Source organism: Fusarium redolens (genome assembly GCF_020744475.1).
Source record: "Fusarium redolens strain MPI-CAGE-AT-0023 chromosome Unknown BKA55scaffold_15, whole genome shotgun sequence".
Classification (NCBI taxonomy): Eukaryota; Fungi; Ascomycota; class Sordariomycetes; order Hypocreales; family Nectriaceae; genus Fusarium; species Fusarium redolens.
Genome location: NW_025763678.1, coordinates 1044905 through 1056763, shown reverse-complemented (window position 1 = coordinate 1056763; position 11859 = coordinate 1044905). Strand labels below are relative to the sequence as shown.

The 11859-nt window shown below is 45.8% G+C and overlaps 4 protein-coding genes across 4 annotated transcripts; 2 read left to right on the top strand and 2 right to left on the bottom strand.

Annotated features, from left to right (window-relative positions):
* Window positions 1-758: 758 nt before the first annotated feature.
* BKA55DRAFT_694269 (copper amine oxidase) lies at window positions 759-3504 on the top strand (the record flags this gene model as incomplete). The annotated part of the gene is made up of 7 exons (XM_046200022.1): window positions 759-1039; window positions 1144-1471; window positions 1528-1945; window positions 1999-2635; window positions 2684-2859; window positions 2915-3125; window positions 3180-3504. 7 exons carry the CDS (start codon window positions 759-761, stop codon window positions 3502-3504), a joined length of 2376 nt encoding a protein of 791 aa, XP_046045639.1.
* A 1039-nt stretch (window positions 3505-4543) lies between these two features.
* On the bottom strand, window positions 4544-5765 carry BKA55DRAFT_694268 (uncharacterized protein; the record flags this gene model as incomplete). The annotated part of the gene is made up of 2 exons (XM_046200021.1): window positions 4544-5301; window positions 5354-5765. 2 exons carry the CDS (start codon window positions 5763-5765, stop codon window positions 4544-4546), a joined length of 1170 nt encoding a protein of 389 aa, XP_046045638.1.
* Window positions 5766-6683: 918 nt separating this feature from the next.
* BKA55DRAFT_694267 (major facilitator superfamily domain-containing protein) lies at window positions 6684-8794 on the bottom strand (the record flags this gene model as incomplete). The annotated part of the gene is made up of 3 exons (XM_046200020.1): window positions 6684-7839; window positions 7889-8591; window positions 8641-8794. The coding sequence occupies 3 exons, from the start codon at window positions 8792-8794 to the stop codon at window positions 6684-6686; spliced, it is 2013 nt and encodes a 670-aa protein (XP_046045637.1).
* Window positions 8795-10874: 2080 nt separating this feature from the next.
* BKA55DRAFT_543292 (uncharacterized protein) lies at window positions 10875-11560 on the top strand (the record flags this gene model as incomplete). The annotated part of the gene is made up of 3 exons (XM_046190576.1): window positions 10875-11063; window positions 11113-11257; window positions 11310-11560. 3 exons carry the CDS (start codon window positions 10875-10877, stop codon window positions 11558-11560), a joined length of 585 nt encoding a protein of 194 aa, XP_046045636.1.
* Window positions 11561-11859: the final 299 nt, after the last annotated feature.

Below are 11859 nucleotides of genomic sequence, written 5' to 3'. Positions count from 1 at the left end.
GCTGATATGTGAGTAAGTGGCTTCACGCAACCAAAATGTACAGCACGGTGACGATCAGACGTTGAGAGAACGACCAAGGAGCGCACATCAAAGTCAGAGAGAACCTAGCTACAGGTGGAGGCTAACGAGAGCCTCCCACGTCATGTTTTTGTGCTTGCCGCGCTACCCATTGTCGTGTAGCCTCACTTTCAAGTTTTGATCATGCAAGTTCGTATTACAAGGATACTTTCCTGATCAAATGTTGTGATCAACCCATGTACGATCATTGTGTGGATATCTCACTTTTCAGCCGCAGCCACAATTACTAGATCATGCATTCACGGATAGCTACCATGTTGTCTGTGCCATACCATTATTTTATTGGGTCGGAGAAGGATTGTTAGCCTCATTTATTGAGATCGCCATGCTGGCGCGTGAAACAAACAAAGCTCAGCTTGCTAGACTCTTTCCTTTTTAGACGTGGGATTCGAGCTCTGCTGTGTGACGTGAAAGAACCTTGCTGCATGCAGTAGTGGATTTAGGAGGCTGACTGATCTGATACTACCCAAGTCCCGGTTGTCCGCTGTTCTGTTCTATGCCGCGCCGAGCCGTGCCGTGCTTGCCGTGCCTGCATAATGGTGACGGGAGGTTATTTCCCAATTTTCAGCTGGCTCATAGCCCTATAACGGTAGCGTACTCCTACCTGTCTTGTGTAGGTCAACGTCACCATCACATCCACGACCTTGCGTGCTGTCACAGGCCTTTTGACACAGGTAGCCATGCGTCTCCCTATTGGCATGATTCCTTGTTTTTTTACTTTCCTAAGTGGGATATTGGCTTTTCCCGGCCCTCCTGGTCCAGCAACACGGCCTCATTCCCTCAAACGCCTTTCAGAGTACAAGTCCTCGACAGCAGGTTGTAGCTCTGGTCAAGAGGCAGTCATCCAAGCACCAGTAAAGAATATCTTCCAGAGTCTTACGGATGAAGAATATGCCCATGTTACGGCGTATCTTCATGAGCAGAAGGAGCTCAACTTGACGGCTGTAGTTAACTCGACCTCGTGAGTCTTTCTGTTTCTCTTTACTCCCTATTACAGCTTTCTCAAACGCCTTCTGTCTACTGCTCACATATAACTATCGCGACAAGTCAGCTAATGGTGCCCAGTTGGGATAATGTCATCGTGTCTCTGGACCTATTACAGCCGAACAAGACAGATGCATTGGCATATCTTGAAAGGCACGGTCCTGCTCCAGTCCGCTATGCAAGAGCAACCCTCCAATTTAACTCGAAAGTGCAGCCCTATATTCAAGAGTACATGGTCGGGCCGCTACCAATCGAAAAGGGGCTGACGCATCATGAGGAACTTAACTACATGTTCACATCTGGCCGAGGCCGAATCAATGTGTACAACGCTGATGGTGAAGCCATCGCTGCTTTCAATCTCAAGATTGGCACGGAAATAAAGGACATTACCAAGCAACTTCTCAATGGCGTTAGTATAACCTTCTAGGATGCCTCTAAGAAGCCCTCAACTAACCATGTCAACAGACCGCAACCGGTGCCAAGACCGACAATCTGCTGATTGCAGGTAGTGACCCTCTGATTCATCGCCATGATAGGGTCTACCAGTGGAACGAGTTCTACTCTGCTCATACTGGTGAATTCTACTCAGAGACAATACTGCCCACAAGTCTGCAATTCAAGGTCGACCTCACTGGTCGAGATCCATCCAAGTGGAAGGTGGTAGGCTGGTACTACGACGGCAACTTCTGGCCGACGACTGCAGCCTTTCGGAAGGGCATCAAGACCTTGAAACGAAAGCCAGGACCAGTCGTTGATGGATCTTGGACTTCTACTGATCAGCAAGGCGATAGCTTTCCACGTGATCACCTATACCCTCCCATTTCCGTCCAACCAGATGGTCCTCGGTTCGGAGTGGATAGAGAGCAGAACTACGTTGAATGGAGTGAGTGCTTTGGACATCATTTTGCCGTACATGTGGCTGATAAGAGTTCAAAGTGGATTTTAGTTTCTTCCTCTCTAATCACAAAGAAACGGGTTTGCAGCTACACGACGTTCGATTCAAGGGCGAACGTCTGATCTACGAATTTGGTCTTCAAGAGGCTCTTGCGCATTATGCTTCGCAAGACCCCTTACATGCCTCATCGGCATATCTTGATTCCTCATACGGCATAGGCACCAGCCAATGGAACCTTGTCGACGGCTTCGACTGCCCATCCCATGCTACCTATCTCAACACAACGTTTTACATCAGCGAGACTACTCATGTGCATCCTAATAGTTTGTGTTTATTTGAGTACGACACCGGCTATCCTATCCAACGCCACTTGACCATGGACCATGTGTCTGCGACCAAGAACATAGTCTTTACCATACGGAGCGTCTCCACGGTAGGCAACTACGACTATCTCTTTGAATACTCTTTCCACTATGATGGCTCTATCGCCGTTACTGTTCGGGCCTCAGGCTATATTCAAGGAGCCTTTTGGTCAGGAGACGGTGACTATGGTTATCATATTCACGATAATCTGTCTGGGTCTATGCATGACCATGTCATCAATTTCAAGCTGGATTTAGACATCAAGGGCAGAAGGAATAGTCTGATGAAGACAGAGTTTGTACCACACACCCAAGTGTAAGATGTCCTCAAGCCTTTGTACCTCAACCTGCTGACTTTGAACAGCTATCCGTGGTCTGATGGTCAATCTATAAATACAATGAGGGTTGACCACTCGTACATTGCCAGCGAGGACGACGGCAAGATAGATTGGGCACCGAATGGAGCTGCTTCATATTCTGTTGTTAATAAGGACAAGCTGAATGACTTTGGGGAGGCACCCGGTTACTCCATAACCCCAAGTATAACACCCTCCCCATACACATACACCCACATTGTGACTAACAGGACCTACAGATAGCGGTAGCACTGCCCACCTGACAGTCAAGTCATCCTCGGCCCTCGGACAAGCCGCCAATTGGGCCAATCATAACCTCTACGCCCTTCAGCACCACGACACTGAGCCAAAGAGCGCATATGCCTTTAACAGCCACGACTTGAACCATCCAGCTGTTGACTTCAACAAGTTCTTCAATGGGGAAAGTCTGGACCAGGAAGACATTGTCCTGTAGGTACCTGCTGCCGCGACATGGCTGTTATTTCAAGCTGATAATCATTACAGATATTTCAATCTAGGCATGCATCACCTCCCTAACACAGCCGACCTACCCAACACTGTGACTACGAAAGCTGTATCTTCCATGATTATTTCTCCGCAGAATTATTTTGCCGGTGACCTATCACGACGAACCGTCCATCAAGTTCGACTGTCCTTTGATAAGAATTCGAATGTCACTGAGGTCAAGAGGTTCGGTGTTAAGCAGCCGACCTGCGCGCTCGATATGAACAGAGCGGCACCCGATCTGAGCAAGTTTGTTGGGGAGATTGAGATTCCTAAGTTTCCTTGGAATCCAAGTGGTAGTCTGCAGACAAACCCTGGTGGCTAAGTGATAAGGATGGAGAGTAGGCAATAGTGGTATTATATATTAGTTTAATAAATGAATATACTATATATTAATACTATAAACCTTAATTCTTTTATTATATTAAATAAAGAAGGGATAAAGTAGATTTAATCTTATATTAAATTTTAATTCTAAAGAGGTAAGTTTATTTTAAGTTACTTCTTATAGTAAAGAACTTCTTTCTTTCTTAAAACGTAGTAACTTTAATGTTATCAGCTTTACAAACGCCTCTGTAATAAGACTAGGATAGAATTTCTTGAACATATTTATCTCCGAACCAGCGCCTTCAACTGACTGTATCTTAAGTAGGTGGTTACGGAGAATGGTAGAGACGTATGTGGAGTACGGTGTGTACACTAAGTCCTGCCTTGGCCCAGTGCGTTCAGGCTCGGATCCTTGACTGTTGCCACGTCGAATCAGCCGTGGTAATGCGTTTGCGCTTTGGATATGATGAAGTGGAAGATTCAATCGAGGGTAAGCTCTGCCTATCAGGTATCTCAAGGGCTGGAATTCTATGAGGCTATATGACCTGGAATACCGTTGCTGCCTGAAAGGCAGCAGCTATTGCCTAGTAGGCAGGATCGTACTAAGTGTTTGCTATAAGTGAGCCACTTGATCTTGGCATGAAGCCTGACAATGTGGAATCTCATATTCCTGGTTGGGTGATGAAGCAGGCAACAGAGTTTCATCAAATGCAGATTCATTTCTCTACCCCATACCATTATTTCTAATGGCCATCGGTGATCAAAATGTCTTACTAAAGCAAGGTTGGCTATGTATCATGACGGATGCCAATGCCACCCTCCTGAACTTTGCTTAGAGGATATTTATTAAGAACTCCCTTTTAGGTGAAAGTAGAATACAGGGCTAGTACAGGGATTATTAGCTAATAATATCGCGAAATATCTACTTTTACCGAAAGTAAATAAAACTATAGAGATACAGCATGGGAAAAGCTTCAACTTTTTCTATTCTGATCCAAATAAAAGCCGTAGTTGTGTAGTGACAATTTCCGATAATATCATGCCTCACTGCAGTCTTCGAATTGCTCTTCGTGATCGATGTCGCTGTCGTCATCAGAAAGAGGGTCGTCCTCGATAGCATCAACGCTTTCCAGCACTGCACCTTGACCATTCGAAGCTACTTTCAAGTCTCCCATAAGATCTAGAGCTCTTTTCAGCCTCTCTCCCGCCAGGTCACGGTATTTTCTATCCTCGCTTGCCGTACGACGCAGGATCTCCTGCTCCTTCTGATCAAGTTCAGCGCGCTGCCTCGCTATTTCTTCTTGAGCCTTTTCCAGTTGCAGCTGGATAAACTGCTTGTTCCGTATAAGCTCTGTAAGCGTTGCCTGAGTATCTATTCGTAGTTGAGAGATGGCTTGTGTAAATGTGTTATCTCCCAGAATTCCAGCAAGGTTTTCTGCATCAGCGAGAAATCGTTCTAGTCCCGCTGAGTTGGTACGTAGACGATGAACAGCGGTATGTCGGATTGCTGCGATTGATTGCAACAGTTCTTTTGAGGGCTTACCGCTCCCTTCCCAAACTAGGTTTCCCTTGCGTCCGAAAAGCTTTGCCCACTTGCTGAGCTCTACCGATTCAGGGCAATCCCAGCCTTGTTTCTGCATGACGTTGGGAAGAGCTCTCGATCCAAATTGGTAACAGGCAAGTTCCAGGGTCTTTTGTATTTTCTCCATAAGCATATGTTCCGCAGGGAATGGTAGGTATACTGGAAGCACCGATGTGTTGCCAACGTCATTTCTCGCAATACTGTCATTGATGCCTGTCGATCCAGTCAGTCACCATGAGCGGTCTGTGAGAATGATTTCACTTACCGTTCAGGACCGTTGTGGCTTCTGTCCATTCCGAGTTTTCCTGACTGTCATCGCCGTGGGTGTGGATAATGTCCTCGGGCGCAGACTGTTCGGTCCTGGTCGCTTCTTCTTCCAATAGAGTCCTAGCTTCGCTCTGGGCCACGGAAGGCTCAAATAGATCGGGAAAACGTTGGCTGGCGATCAAGTTCGACTCGTACACCTCATCCGACAAGAGGCTCAATATTGACTGATGGACGGTCCCGGCGCCGTACTGAGTCACAAGCTGCAGCACCGAACTTCTGTCCCCTGGATGCTCCCTAATATATCGTTTCACAGCTTTGACCTTTCTGGTTCTGGCTTTCTCGTCTACAAAAATCTCCCTTGTCGCCTGATAGACAGCCCTATCGAATTGGGTCAACACACCTGTATCCATGTCGGGCAGTCTGTGAAGTTGACTTAGTATTTGAAATACACAATAATGAATCAAGGCAGAAGAAAAATGAAAGTTTTTTGTAAGCTGTACCAGCTCGTTTCTAGGGAAAGGCCTAATTAAAAGGAAGAAGAAAACAACCAGAACATTTTTTCAAGTGCTTCTCAAGGCAGGGAGCGGGGAAGTCGTGCTGCCTTGTTGGTAGGCCTCCTGCAACCTGTTGGTGGCATACTTATTGGCTATCTGCATCTCTATGGATTCTCTCACTTTCACTGAGAGACGTTTCGCATTATCATTGGCTAATTAAGTATCCTTGTACTAAACCCGCATTCTACTTTTACCTCAAAGAGAGTTCTTAATTACGTGCCCTCAGCAAAGTTCAAGCCAAAATGGTGATCTCGCTATCTCATTGGTTGAATTTGCTTTTTTCCATTAAATGGTTCCGATTTAGAACTATTCGAATGACCTGGGCGCGTCGACGCGTGTACGACGTGTATCTTAGTCACCTCCATGCTTAGGCTTGGGCGCTCTGAGAGCCAGAGAGTTGCATTATTATTACCCTCTTAAGCTATCCGCCAGTATTTAACCCAAAATTGAGATATCCACATCGTGAAAAGACCGTTCGAAAAAACTCAAACTGATTGTGTCGTGGTTGCTGGGACGAGCGAGACGACGCCATTCTATACAAGGTGATTAAGCGCGAAACAAAACCATGGGGTCAGCTAAATTTGCCATTTTGGATTCCGAGGTTGTCAAGCTAGCCTTCGGCTTTGAGGCGATCTTGATGGTTTCCTTAGGATTGAAGCTACGGAGATGTTGCACGGCAGCCCAAGCTGCCTCCGCGTAGCTTAAGTAACAGGTTTTTGAATTGACGATGCAATACCAATCTGGTCTTATCTTACCCCATATCAAGACCCAAGTCTACCATTTCTCCATAAGATTCTTCCTTGCAGTCCACATACGCGCTCGCTTACCGAAGATGTACATTGGTATCGAAAATAAGCAAACAACAAGCTGAATAACTCCAATCCAAATGAAAACCTTTTTTGGTCCGTCTTTCTCAAGCCAATGAGACACGAAAAGACTAAATACAAGCCCATGTGCAATATTCTTTGTAAAATTGAGTGTGACAAGGGCTTCACCGGCGTATTGGCGGTAGCTATCCACGCAGAAGGTGATGGATGTTGTGGAACCTAAAGAACAGCCGAATGAAATAATGCCGAAGAAAATTGTTGGTACGATCCATTCGTCGTGGACTTCGGCAGACCATCCAAAACCTATCAATCCCATACATGTTGTAATTAAGATAGGGAGGGCCATAATGAGTCTAAATTCGGGCTCGTATAGACCTCCGTTTCGACGAGCCATGGAGCGGACCAAGATATCGCTGATCTTACCGGCGACGCCTGTACCGAGAACAGCTCCGATGAAGGGAGCGAGGTACACAAGACCTGTTTGGATGGCCGTGAAGTTATACCTATGAGGGTCTCGATAGATCATCGCCATTGTCTCGGCTAGGACGATCAGCCAGCCGATGGAGCATGAGTACATGATCGCTGACCAGAGGACAGCAGGATAGACTAGGAGAATGAATGGTCGTATCATAACTTTGAACCAGTTATCGTTGTTGAGACGGCCGTTGAAGACCTTCATGTGCTGGATGAATGAGCGGGCGGGCCTTTGGCGGAGGTCTTGTGTGTAGTTGTTGGGGACGGGATAGGTAGGAGAGGCCATTTCGGGGTCTGATTGTTTAGCTGAGCCAGAAGACTCGCCGTTCTTTTCATTCTCTATTGGTAATGGCGTTGCTCCCTCTGAAGAGATTTTGTTTTGATCCTCTGGGTCTGCAGAAAAGCCAACATGCTTGTGGTTCTCGTTCGCGGAACGGATCAGAGCCTTTTCATCAGACTTGTTGCCCTCTGCCATGGCTGCCAATAGCTGCTCGCCTCGGCGAGAGGACATGCGTCGAAGAAGGCTGGGCTTGTGAGATGGCTTTCGCGACGGAGTTCTATCCCAAAAGGTCTCTGGGACAAACAGAAACAAGAGGCAGAAAGCGAACGCAACAACCATGGCCATGATGCTTTCCAAGTTTAGCAATACTTCAAGCCAAATAGTGAGGCGTAACTTACAAAAACGCCCACCTCCATCCAAGCTTTCCAATAATGGCAGCTCCTGCAAGCGGGATCAAGTTCTTTCCACCAAGGAGTAGAAGTGTATAGATACCAATTCGATAAGCCCTCTCATGAAGAAAGAAAATCTCTGCAATAGTCGCAGAAGGTAGACACTCCACCGGACTTATTGAAATACCCTGGAAAACACGCGCGGCCAACAATGACTCAAAGCTGGGCGAAAGGCCAGACCAAAGGGCAGTACCGATAAAGATGATGGCGCCAGCAAGGTAGATCGGTCTTTTACCGTAGAGGATAGCAGTAGGAGATGCAATAACGGCTCCAATGCCGAGACCAGTCATGCAAAGACCCGTCGTCAATGCTACTTTCTCAACTGACACGTTGAACTCTTCTGCAACGTCTGTGAAGCCAGCGGCGATAAGGGGAGTGATTCCACCGCCGATCATACAGTAGAAGCCTAGTGATAAGAGGGCTGCGTCACGACGCCAGCTGGGCCAGTTCAGAGGGTCGTTGGCTGAATCATCAGGTTGCGGGTCTAGAATGATTGTTCCGTCATCGGTTCTCTTCTTACTTGCCACGGCTGGTCTCGATATTTGGGTTTCCACGGCAAAGCCAGCGGGGATTGAAGAGTGGGATGTGCGAGCATGGATGTTGCGCAGACCGAGAGGCTCGTTACGGTCGTCTGCGAGGAGCAAAACGGATCCTAAATGGTGTAAAAATACTATTGGATATTCAACGGCGGAAAGACTGACCGGGTACTTCAACGGTTTCCCTGTCATTCAGAATGCCCATGGTCCATTTGGCTGGGCCAATAGAATCGTTTGTAGAGTCTTCATTATTCGAAGCTCTGTTTCCGAATAGACGGTTCCATCTACCAGGGGTGACAGACACATCACGAGACGCCATTGTCGTTGATGTCAAAGACAAGAAGCTGAAATGAGTCAAGGTAGAGCAGATTAATTCTTCGACGAACAGAGTCTAAATAGGGAAAGGAGTCTTGTGATAGTAGATCTGGGTCTAGGTCGAGAGATAAAGGATAGAAGGAGAAAAATAAATGCAATTATACCAGAGAATGCGTCTAAATAAATATTATCAATTAGCCTTTGCATTGCAGGATCATCATATAAGATAAAGATGAAACTTATCAAATGGCAAGCGCCATAGATATCGTCGATGGAACTGCCCGTTAATTGATCATGTGCAATCCGCTGAATTAGCCTCCAAAGCTCATGTGAGTTCTGACTCTCACCAACTTGTTTGTGTAGGCTGCATTGCACATTTACCAGCAGATCTACATTTTCTAGGCAAATAAGCAAGCGGGCGGCTATCGTGGGTGAAGCAGCTATTCTGATAGGATACACCTTGTTCGTTGTGTATATCTCGTGAGACAAGAGCGAAAGACAGTCTTGGTGTTGTTGGCCCCGACGCTAGTATGTAGACTAGACCATGTGCCATGCTTTGTGGGGGGTGAGCATGATAAAGTCCCCGCGCACGAGGAAAAAGTTTCTGGGGCTGGTGTCGCACCTGATTAAGTGTATAAACATATCTCCGCGGAGCCTAAATTTTAGAAAGTTTTCACACTTGGATTATTGCGTCACAGTGCAGCAGGGTCTTGTTAATAACAGGATAATACTTTATTTCAGGGTCTTGTTTGGCTTTATTTTTTTTTTGGTTTAGGAGTTGAAGATGGTGGTGTCGGGGCTAAAGTGTCGTGCGTGCAGCCATTATCCGTCGCATTCAAAGGATATAAAAACATTATGCTGAAGAGCATTAGTGAGTATACCTAAGAGGCAGGGGAAGACCATCAGCGGACTATGATATATCTATTCATAAGCCGGCATGGGAGGAAGGTGTTGCGTGTTAACGATTTTTCCTTAACAGGGCGGGCAGTAAATGGTTTCAAGTGAATGCCCAGAAGCGAACATAAAGTGATGTCTACAAGAAAGTGCATACAGACTCGTTCTAATCGCAAGTGACGCCTCAAGAACTCGGCCCGGTCTTAAATTCTCATCTGAACGAGGTAATAGAACGTGAAAAGAAGTTCTAGGAAGTAGTGAACCAGCCGCATTTGTGTAGCAAAGACATAGACACTAGCTCTTTTGCAACTACAAGTAGCTAGGTAGAGAGAACACAATGGCAATCTATATACAGAGGCTCAAGGCGCGATATTTTGCGACCATCGACTCGATTATATACCCGGACGAAAAATATACATAACATAATAACATAACATAACTAATACGACAACCGGTGCCTGCGCGATGGCCAGCGCCGATGACTGCGCGAGGGCCGAGCCTACTGAGCGCTCCATCGATGATCGCCTACTCAACACTCCATCTTTAATCCAACCAGGTAAAGTACCCCTGCAAGAACCGCTCTCATGACATAAATGCATACTTACAGTCAACCAATAATAAGAACGACTCTCCTTCTATAGAGCCGGCTTATGAGATAATGACACTGATGAATGAGTCATGGTGTAATCTAACAGGAATATCTGTGGACCAAAGCTCAAGGAATAAACTAGATTAATCGGCGGCAATTGAAGGTTCTCCGATTATGAAAATAGTTGCCACTTTACCGAACTTACAAGTTGAAGCTGTATATTGTAAACCCAACGTATAATATCTCCCCTAGAGCTAAGCAGCTATATCGTATTTAATAGCGAAAATAAAAACTTAATCTATTAACCACAAAGTATAAAGGTTACATAGTTGCAATGTTTTAGGATATGCTTAACATAGCCGACAACTTATCTTGCATGCAGATGTCGGAGGTCCCTGTATCCGACCTCCGATCAGGTCAGTGGGTCTTTTGATTTGATGTAAGTGGAGCCGAGGCCTTGACTCTTGTCCACGAACTTATTATAAAAGTCCTTGCATTACAGAGTGTATACCAGTAGCTTAAATCTATTCCTCTCTATTCTATTTATGTTAAATAATTCTAAGAAGTATCTAAGCTACAGGATTTTCTACTATCAACAAAAATGGTTTCTCTAGTCCTCTTAACTGCTCTTTTACAGTTAACCGTCCTCGCCTCTGCTACTCCCAAGCAGCACGACTATACCGATAAATTAACCTCTAAGAAATATGTCAATTCTTTGGAGTATTCTCTCAGTGATGAAAGAAAGTTCCGCGAGTTGTCTTATAGATGGACACACGCCTGGGATCAGAAGGTATTGGGGATGCCTTATGCTTCTAGTTTATATTTCTAATCGTATACAGGACAGAGCGACATGGATGGCTATAACTGCCCCTGAAGTTATTGCCAACTATACCGACTATCCAGCTGTCGGAACACTAACTATCAGCAGCCCTGGAAATATTTTCGACCATTCATTTGACAATACGGGCCTTGGTGATAAGCGATGTAAGTTAGCCGCCCTGTTGATTCATCACCATTACTAACATACTAACGCTAGTGCACACCCAGCATTTTCTCGGCTCATCCCTCTTTACACATATTAGCAAGACCAAGGCAAAGGGAGACTGGCAGGTTCGAGCTCGCCATGTCAGGGAAGTAAACGGTGAAGAGCATCAATGGGATTCTAGTGCATATGTTGAATTCACCTACGAACTCATTAATGAGAACTGGAAGATTTCTGGACTACGTCCCCATACAGTAGTGGCTACTACTGGACGACCTGAAGAGGTTATTGGTTTATTTCCCTAAGGGCTCTGGAAAGGGATACTTCTGGTGGGATAGCTAGGGCTATGACGGGTGCTATTCCAGAATTTATCCACTAAGGTATGCAAGATATGGTACACGAAAGACTGTATGGAGTCGTGCCTGAGATAGCGCTTTAGTAAGGACCCTAGTACCTTTGTATAGTAACATAGCATTTCCAGTATATAGTGTTTAAAGGAATGCGCCCTATAATCTTGGCCTTCAATCAGTCCTATTTTCTCTAGCTACTGCTACTGGCAACACAACAATTCCGAAAGGCTCAGAATGTACACCTCAATGTTGCT